The sequence below is a fragment of the Oncorhynchus masou genome, chromosome 14 (genome assembly GCF_036934945.1).
Source record: "Oncorhynchus masou masou isolate Uvic2021 chromosome 14, UVic_Omas_1.1, whole genome shotgun sequence".
Lineage (NCBI taxonomy): Eukaryota > Metazoa > Chordata > Actinopteri > Salmoniformes > Salmonidae > Oncorhynchus > Oncorhynchus masou.
This window is the reverse complement of record NC_088225.1, coordinates 36,158,490-36,168,859: the sequence shown is the minus strand read 5'-3', so window position 1 is coordinate 36,168,859 and position 10,370 is coordinate 36,158,490. Positions and strand designations below refer to the sequence as shown.

Sequence of the window (10,370 nt, the reverse complement as noted above, 5' to 3'; positions counted from 1 at the left end):
TGCTTGGCCTTAACATAGGTGCAGTACAGTAAGTCCAGCGTACAGTAAGTGATGATGTCAGTAATCCAGCCATTTTAGCTAATCGGACAGTATGCAGCTAGCTAAACTAACCAATCCAGCTGTCCTAGCTAAACTGACAGTATGCAGCTAGCTAAGCTAACCAATCCAGCTATCCTAGCTAAACTGACAGTATGCAGCTAGCTAAGCTAACCAATCCAGCTATCCTAGCTAAACTGACAGTATGCAGCTAGCTAAGCTAACCAATCCAGCTGTCCTAGCTAAACTGACAGTATGCAGCTAGCTAAGCTAACCAATCCAGCTATCCTAGCTAAACTGACAGTATGCAGCTAGCTAAGCTAACCAATCCAGCTGTCCTAGCTAAACTGACAGTATGCAGCTAGCTAAGCTAACCAATCCAGCTATCCTAGCTAAACTGACAGTATGTAGCTAGCTAAGCTAACCAATCCAGCTATCCTAGCTAAGCTAACCAATCCAGCTATCCTAGCTAAACTGACAGTATGCAGCTAGCTTAGCTAGGGGTCCAGGGGTGTCGGTAAACAGACTACTGAATGAAAACATTCTGTGCTGGGCTCTCTCTCTCCCGGACGTTACAAATCTGTAAGCCCACAACAGCTCACTATTTTCACGGCACTCTCGAGATTCAATGTGAATTTATAAAATTGCAATCAAGTACTGTTGAAGTAAAGCTGGACACAAAAGTCAAGATAGCTATCAGAACAAACAAATAGAATCCCCTAGTGGACCAGCAGCCACAGCTAAGAGCGAGAATCACCTAGTGGACCAGCAGCCACAGCTAAGAGCTAGAATCCCTTAGGGGACCAGCAGCCACAGCTAAGAGCTAGAATCCCCTAGTGGACCAGCAGCCACAGCTAAGAGCTAGAATCCCCTAGTGGACCAGCAGCCACAGCTAAGAGCTAGAATCCCCTAGTGGACCAGCAGCCACAGCTAAGAGCTAGAATCCCCTAGTGGACCAGCAGCCACAGCTAAGAGCTAGAATCCCCTAGTGGACCAGCAGCCACAGCTAAGAGCTAGAATCCCCTAGTGGACCAGCAGCCACAGCTAAGAGCTAGAATCCCCTAGTGGACCAGCAGCCACAGCTAAGAGCTAGAATCCCCTAGTGGACCAGCAGCCACAGCTAAGAGCTAGAATCCCCTAGTGGACCAGCAGCCACAGCTAATAGCTAGAATCCCCCAGTGGACCAGCAGCCACAGCTAAGAGCTAGAATCCCCTAGGGGACCAGCAGCCACAGCTAATAGCTAGAATCCCCTAGTGGACCAGCAGCCACAGCTAAGAGCTAGAATCCCCTAGTGGACCAGCAGCCACAGCTAAGAGCTAGAATCCCCTAGTGGACCAGCAGCCACAGCTAAGAGCTAGAATCCCCTAGTGGACCAGCAGCCACAGCTAAGAGCTAGAATCTCCTAGTGGACCAGCAGCCACAGCTAAGAGCTAGAATCCCCTAGAGGACCAGCAGCCACAGCTAAGAGCTAGAATCCCCTAGTGGACCAGCAGCCACAGCCAAGAGCGAGAATCCCCTAGTGGACCAGCAGCCACAGCTAAGAGCTAGAATCCCCTAGTGGACCAGCAGCCACAGCTAAGAGCTAGAATCCCCTAGTGGACCAGCAGCCACAGCTAAGAGCTAGAATCCCCTAGTGGACCAGCAGCCACAGCTAAGAGCTAGAATCCCCTAGTGGACCAGCAGCCACAGCTAAGAGCTAGAATCCCCTAGTGGACCAGCAGCCACAGCTAAGAGCTAGAATCCCCTAGTGGACCAGCAGCCACAGCTAAGAGCTAGAATCCCTCCTATTGGCCAAGTAGTTGACTTGTTTTATACAGGGAATAGGTTCTTCAGGTATTGCTCAAAAGCTCCTCTTATTCTTATACTATTCCAAAACATATTCCTTCCTCAAATAGGGCACTTCTTTTGGCTCAAAGTAGCGCACTACATATGTAATAGGGAGCCATTTCAGATTTGCCCGTGACCTAAATGAGCCAGCCGCTGACGAGTATCATGACACAACAAACCAACAGGCTCAGCTTTAAACGGGTCCGTTTGGCTGAAAGACTGTCTCAACCAATCACAATCCTCAGTCAATAAATAAATAAATAGATAAATACATTATGTACAGCACGTCATTGAAGATGAATAAATCAAAGTGGGACCAGTTGATTAAAAGCCTGGCCTGTAGTGTTTGTGTGAAGCAGGAAACCAGACAGTCGGGAACCCTCAAGCTCACTACATGAATTCTTAGGATTAGAGGCAGTGAGGCTTTTAAAGGCAATGTTTCCGGGTTCAGGGAGATCCCGCTCACGGTAAACACTACCTACGGTGGCTCAATGGGATAATGCCTTTAAAAGCAGAAACACCTGTAACCTGCAATCGGCTGGGGAGGGGGGGGGCTGGCCTGTACCTCTATCTGTACCTCTATCTGTACCTCTATCTGTACCTCTATCTGTACCTCTATCTGTACCTCTATCTCACCCATATCACCCATGTCACCTCCACCTGAGAGCCAAGTACAGACTGTTATCTTTAGGACTGGAGCTGAAGGAATGTTACAACAGCTGTCTGCCTGGGGGGGTCTGGTGGTGGGATGCAGTGTGTGTGTGTGTGTGTGTGTGTGTGTGTGTGTGTGTGTGTACCCAAGCCGTACCTAAATATAGCATGAGAAAATGACCCTGTGTGGCGTACGGAGGTGTACGCTACGCTGCAAACTGTCACAGTCAGACTCAACCTGGACGTCATTATGAATCAACTGTTACAGTCAGACTCAACCTGGACGTCATTATGAATCAACTGTTACAGTCAGACTCAACCTGGACGTCATTATGAATCAACTGTTACAGTCAGACTCAACCTGGACGTCATTATGAATCAACTGCTACAGTCAGACTCAACCTGGACGTCATTATGAATCAACTGTTACAGTCAGACTCAACCTGGACGTCATTATGAATCAACTGTCACAGTCAGACTCAACCTGGACGTCATTATGAATCAACTGTCACAGTCAGACTCAACCTGGACGTCATTATGAATCAAATCCTAAGAAGGAACCCCCCACACACACACACACACACACACACACACACACACACACACACACACACACACACACACACACACACACACACACACACACACACACACACACACACAGTAAGGAGAGCTGGTTCACCAGGTGAAGTTTAGAATAGAAATGGGATATTACAGGACTGCAAAACTTGGCCCTTTGACAGAGCCGCCATCTTGAATGAGGACCACAAAGCATGCTGGGTAAAAGGGCTCAGTCGTAGTGGTGGTCAGGGTAGAGGTTGCTCATATTCACAGATCTAGGATCAGCTTGCTCTACCCACATCCTAACCTTAATCATTAGGGGACTCATATTCACAGATCTAGGATCAGCTTGCTCTACCCACATCCTTACCTTGCCCATTAGGAGAAAGTCAAAATATCTGACCCTGTATCAGTTGTTAACCTGGTCTTAAATCTCCAATATAACAGGAGGCCATCGTTCCCCCCCCTCACTGTTGTGGAACGTCCTCCGTTTCACACACAGAGTCAGTTTGTAATTTAGTTGAATCAGAGACACATGCCCGTGTGTGTGTGTGTGTGTGTGTGTGTGTGTGTGTGTGTGTGTATTACTGTAATGGACAGTGTAAACGGAGGCTGCAGCCACATAGCATCAAGACGTTGAAGTAAGTCATGATGCTGGCAGGTAAAACCATGGCACAGAGGATTTATTTAACGGCCCTCCTCATCCCATCTAACCACTAATATTAAACTGACCACAGAATGGAATGGCAAACAGGATGGTTGGCAAGGCCAAGCTTAACCAATCAGCATCAGCTAGTGTATGTAAAGTGGAATAGAGTCTCTGTAGTCTCAGTCTGTCCTGACCCTGACCTCTGCAGGGTCTGATCAGGTGACCTCTGGGTAGAATCATCAGGATTGACCTTCCAAAACCCCAGTGTTTCCTGGGTAGTGTAGTTGTCCTGGTACTGTACTGTAAAGCCTCCCTCCACACAATAATTCATTCTCAGTTGTCCTCAGATTCCCAAAATAATGTTTACAAAAATAAAATAATAGTAGTAGTAATATCAACGACAAAAAGAGAGAGATGAATCGGCATGACAACGAGCAGGTAAAGCGTGCAGCTCTGGCGCGTTATTCTACAGAGGCATTTTTCTTCTTTAGTTCTTTGCTAAGACACGGAGATGGAGGAGGGGGTCTGACGTCACCCCATTCTCACACAGAGAGACACGGAGATGGAGGAGGGGTCTGACGTCACCCCATTCTCACACAGAGAGACACGGAGATGGAGGAGAGGAGAGGGTCTGACGTCAACGTGTGTGTGTGTGTGTGTGTGTGTACAGTGTGTGTACAGTGTGTGTACAGTGTGTGTGTGTGTAGTGTGTGTGTGTACAGTGTGTGTGTGTACAGTGTGTAGTGTGTGTGTGTGTGTGTACAGGGTGTGTGTGTGTACAGTGTGTGTGTGTGTGTGTGTACAGTGTGTGTGTGTGTGTGTACAGTGTGTGTGTGTGTAGCGTGTGTGTGTACAGTGTGTGTGTGTACAGTGTGTGTGTGTAGTGTGTGTGTGTACAGTGTGTGTGTGTGTGTAGTGTGTGTGTGTGTGTGTACAGGGTGTGTGTGTGTACAGTGTGTGTGTGTGTACAGTGTGTGTGTGTAGTGTGTGTGTAGTGTGTGTGTGTGTGTACAGTGTGTGTGTGTTCAATGATCCTGGGCGTCCCAGACTTATCCCTGTCTCCACTTTGAGTCCATCACAGCCATGTTAAACTGTCCTATCTGGTCTGTACAGAACACCCCACTGCGCTCACATCCCTCTGCGCTCACATCCCTCTGCGCTCACATCCCTCTGCGCTCACATCCCTCTGCGCTCACATCCCTCCATGAATTCCCTTTTTTATTTTAAATAGTTTATCCCTCTACAAAAAAATCCCTCTTTCCTGTAAACGTTCCCTGGTTGATCCTGGCTGGAGCAGAGATCCTGGCTGGAGCTGAGATCCTGGCTGGAGCAGAGATCCTGGCTGGAGCAGAGATCCTGGCTGGAGCAGAGATCCTGGCTGGAACAGAGATCCTGGCTGGAGCAGAGATCCTGGCTGGAGCAGAGATCCTGGCTGGAGCAGAGATCCTGGCTGGAGCAGAGATCCTGGCTGGAGCAGAGATCCTGGCTGGAGCAGAGATCCTGGCTGGAGCAGAGATCCTGGCTGGAGCAGAGATCCAAGCTGGAGCAGAGATCCTGGCTGGAGCAGAGATCCTGGCTGGAGCAGAGATCCTGGCTGGAGCAGAGATCCTGGCTGGAGCAGAGATCCTGGCTGGCTCCATCGACCTCATTCCTCCTCTGCGTTCGTTGGGCTGAAGTAACGGAGTGGTTGGTAGTTGGGGTAGTTGGGGGTCGGGGATTGGTAGGCAGGTCAGTTGGTAGTTGGATAAGGTGGTAGGTTAGAGGGGGGTGTGATGGGGATCCGGGGGGGGGGGGGGCTACTCGATGACCATGCAGCGTGTCAGGTGTTGTGAGTAGTACTTGAAGAGTTCGGCTGTGGCTCCAGGACAGTTGGTCAACTCCAACTCCTCTAGATCCTGGATCTGGATCAAACCAGATAGACCTGTAGTGGTTAGGAGTGGACAACCTGGGGGGGGGGGGGATAGGGGTGGAGAGAGAGAGGGAGGAGAAACAGAGAAAGGGAGGTAGAGAATAGAGAAAGAGAAAGGAGAAAGAGAGAGATGGGGAGGGAGGCAGAGAGGAGAGAGAAAGAGAGAGATGGGGAGGGAGGCAGAGAGAGGAGAAAGAGAGAAAGGAGAAAGAGAGAGATGGGGAGGGAGGCAGAGAGAGGAGAAAGAGAGAGATGGGGAGGGAGGCAGAGAGGAGAGAGAAAGAGAGAGATGGGGAGGGAGGCAGAGAGAGGAGAAAGAGAGAAAGGAGAAAGAGAGAGATGGGGAGGGAGGCAGAGAGAGGAGAAAGAGAGAGATGGGAGGGAGGCAGAGAGAGGAGAAAGAGAGAGATGGGAGGGAGGCAGAGAGAGGAGAAAGAGATAGATGGGGAGGGAGGCAGAGAGAGGAGAAAGAGAGAGATGGGAGGGGGCAGAGAGAGGAGAAAGAGAGAGATGGGGAGGGAGGCAGAGAGAGGAGAAAGAGAGAGATGGGGAGGGAGGCAGAGAGAGGAGAAAGAGAGAGATGGGGAGGGAGGCAGAGAGAGGAGAAAGAGAGAGATGGGGAGGGAGGCAGAGAGAGGAGAAAGAGAGAGATGGGGAGGGAGGCAGAGAGAGGAGAAAGAGAGAGATGGGAGGGAGGCAGAGAGAGGAGAAAGAGATAGATGGGGAGGGAGGCAGAGAGAGGAGAAAGAGAGAGATGGGAGGGGGGCAGAGAGAGGAGAAAGAGAGAGATGGGGAGGGAGGCAGAGAGAGGAGAAAGAGAGAGATGGGGAGGGAGGCAGAGAGAGGAGAAAGAGAGAGATGGGGAGGGAGGCACAGAGAGGAGAAAGCGAGAGATGGGAGGGAGGCAGAGAGAGGAGAAAGAGAGAAAGGAGAAAGAGAGAGATGGGGAGGGAGGGAGGCAGAGAGAGGAGAAAGAGAGAGATGGGGAGGGAGGCAGAGAGAGGAGAAAGAGAGAGATGGGGAGGGAGGGAGGGAGGCAGAGAGAGGAGAAAGAGAGAGATGGGAGGGAGGCAGAGAGAGGAGAAAGAGAGAGATGGGGAGGGAGGGAGGCAGAGAGAGATGGGGAGGGAGGTAGAGAGAGGAAAAAGAGAGAGATGGGGAGGGAGGCAGAGAGAGGAGAAAGAGAACAGAAACCCAAGTCAGACTAATATAGTAGATGGTAAAAGTCTGACTTGTGTTTTCTATTATATACATTCTATCCTTCTATCTATTCTATCATTCTATCCTTCTATCTATTCTATCATTCTATCCTTCTATCTATTCTATCATTCAATCCTTCTATCTATTCTATCATTCTATCCTTCTATCTATTCTATCATTCAATCCTTCTATCTATTCTATCATTCTATCCTTCTATCTATTCTATCACTCTGTCCTTCTATCTATTCTACCATTCTATCCTTCTATCTATTCTATCATTCAATCCTTCTATCTATTCTATCATTCTATCCTTCTATCTATTCTATCATTCAATCCTTCTATCTATTCTATCACTCTATCCTTCTATCTATTCTATCAGTCTATCCTTCTATCTATTCTATCATTCTATCCTTCTATCTATTCTATCATTATATCCTTCTATCTATTCTATCATTCAATCCTTCTATCTATTCTATCATTCTATCCTTCTATCTATTCTATCACTCTATCCTTCTATCTATTCTATTCTATGTCTGACTTGTGTTTCTAATATAGTTAATCACTCTTTCCTTCTATCTATTCTATCATTCTATCCTTCAATCTATTCTATCATTCAATCCTTCTATATATTCTATCATTCTATCCTTCTATCTATTCTATTCTATGTCTGACTTGTGTTTTCTATTATATCCATTCTATCCTTCTATCTATTCTATCATTCTATCCTTCTATATATTCTATCACTCTTTCCTTCTATCTATTCTATCATTCTATCCTTCTATCTATTCTATCATTCTATCCTTCAATCTATTCTATACTTCTATCTATTCTATTCTATGTCTGACTTGTGTTTTCTATTATATCCATTCTATCCTTCTATCTATTCTATCATTCTATCCTTCTATCACTCTATCCTTCTATCTATTCTATCATTCTATCCTTCTATCTATTCTATCATTCTATCCTTCTATCTATTCTATCATTCTATCCTTCTATCTATTCTATTCTATGTCTGACTTGTGTTTCTAATATAGTTAATCACTCTTTCCTTCTATCTATTCTATCATTCTATCCTTCAATCTATTCTATCATTCTATCCTTCTATCTATTCTATCATTCTATCCTTCTATCTATTCAATTCTATGTCTGACTTGTGTTTTCTATTATATCCATTCTATCCTTCTATCTATTCTATCATTATATCCTTCTATCTATTCTATCACTCTTTCCTTCTATCTATTCAATTCTATGTCTGACTTGTGTTTTCTATTATATCCATTATATCCTTCTATCTATTCTATCATTCTATCCTTCTATCTATTCTATCATTCTATCCTTCTATCTATTCTATCATTCTATCCTTCTATCTATTCTATCTATTCTATCATTCTATCCTTCTATCTATTCTATCACTCTATCCTTCTATCTATTCTATGTCTGACTTGTGTTTCTAATATAGTTAATCACTCTTTCCTTCTATCTATTCTATCATTCTATCCTTCTATCTATTCTATTATTCTATCCTTATATCTATTCTATCATTCTATCTATTCTATCTATTCTATCATTCTATCCTTCTATCTATTCTATTCTATGTCTGACTTGTGTTTCTAATATAGTTAATCACTCTTTCCTTCTATCTATTCTATCATTCTATCCTTCTATCTATTCTATTATTCTATCCTTATATCTATTCTATCATTCTATCTATTCTATCTATTCTATCATTCTATCCTTCTATCTATTCTATTCTATGTCTGACTTGTGTTTCTAATATAGTTAATCACTCTTTCCTTCTATCTATTCTATTATTCTATCCTTATATCTATTCTATCATTCTATCTATTCTATCTATTCTATCATTCTATCCTTCTATCTATTCTATCATTCTATCCTTCTATCTATTCTATCATTCTATCCTTCTATCTATTCTATCTATTCTATCATTCTATCCTTCTATCTATTCTATCATTCTATCCTTCTATCTATTCTATCATTCTATCCTTCTATCTATTCTATCATTCTATCCTTCTATCTATTCTATCTATTCTATCATTCTATCCTTCTATCTATTCTATCATTCTATCCTTCTATCTATTCTATCATTCTATCCTTCTATCTATTCTATTCTATGTCTGACTTGTGTTTCTAATATAGTTAATCACTCTTTCCTTCTATCTATTCTATTATTCTATCCTTATATCTATTCTATCATTCTATCTATTCTATCATTCTATCTATTCTATCATTCTATCCTTCTATCTATTCTATCATTCTATCCTTCTATCTATTCTATCATTCTATCCTTCTATCTATTCTATTCTATGTCTGACTTGTGTTTCTAATATAGTTAATCACTCTTTCCTTCTATCTATTCTATTATTCTATCCTTCTGTCTATTATATCATTCTATAATTGTATCTATTATATCCATTCTATCCTTGTGTCCTATCTATTCTATCACTCTTTCCTTCTATCTATTATATCATTATATCCTTCTATCTATTATATAATTCTATCCTTCTATCTATTATATCATTATATCATTCTATAATTGTATCTATTATATCCATTCTATCCTTGTGTCCTATCTATTCTATCATTCTATAATGTTTTCTATTATATCCATTCTATCCTTCTATCTATTATATCATTATATCATTCTATAATTGTATCTATTATATCCATTCTATCCTTGTGTCCTATCTATTCTATCATTCTATAATGTTTTCTATTATATCCATTCTATCCTTCTAACTATTATATCATTATATCATTCTATAATTGTATCTATTATATCCATTCTATCCTTGTGTCCTATCTATTATGTCATTCTATAATGTTTTCTATTAAATCCATTCTATCCTTCTATCTATTCTATCATTCTATCCTTCTATCTATTATATCATTCTAAATATTCTATATATTCCATCATTCTAAATATTCTATCATTCTATCTATTCTATCATTCTAAATATTCTATCATTCTATCTATTCTATTATTCTAAATATTATATCTATTCAATCATTCTATCATTCTAAATATTATATCATTATATCTATTCTATCATTCTAAATATTCTATCTATTCAATCATTCTATCATTCTAAATATTCTATCTACTCTATCATTCTAAATATTCTATATATTCTATCATTCTAAATATTCTATCATTCTATCTATTCTATCATTCTAAAAATTATATCATTCCATCATTCTAAATATCCTATCATTATATTCATATAGCAATCCAAACAATCCATTCAATCTGAATAATGAGTTTTCATGAGATACCAGAGTTGGTCAGCAGGGGGAGGAGTGGTGCAGAGACAGACAGGACAGAGGAGAAACACAGGAAGTCCATGCATCTTAATTGTATGTCCTCTCTCCTCTCCTTGTCAAAACCTTTTGGATGAGAAGGTACAGAGGGGATGAACCTTCTCATTGGATGGGTTCTGGAAGGAGGATGCGGGGAATCAAGGAAATGCAATTAAGATTCTCCCCATGGTTGTGAAACCAATTATCTCTCCTTCCTT

At 42.6% G+C, this 10,370-nt stretch overlaps 1 protein-coding gene across 2 annotated transcripts in view; it reads right to left on the bottom strand.

The window, feature by feature from the left end:
• Window positions 1-5,255: 5,255 nt before the first annotated feature.
• Window positions 5,256-10,370, bottom strand: part of LOC135554808 (F-box/LRR-repeat protein 16-like) — a 158,441-nt gene continuing 153,326 nt past the window's right edge. For both annotated transcript variants that reach the window (XM_064987245.1, XM_064987247.1), the window contains exon 7: window positions 5,256-5,670. In XM_064987245.1, coding sequence (XP_064843317.1) covers window positions 5,522-5,670 — 149 coding nt within the window. In that variant the 3' untranslated portion in view covers window positions 5,256-5,521. The remainder of the gene's footprint in view (window positions 5,671-10,370) is intronic.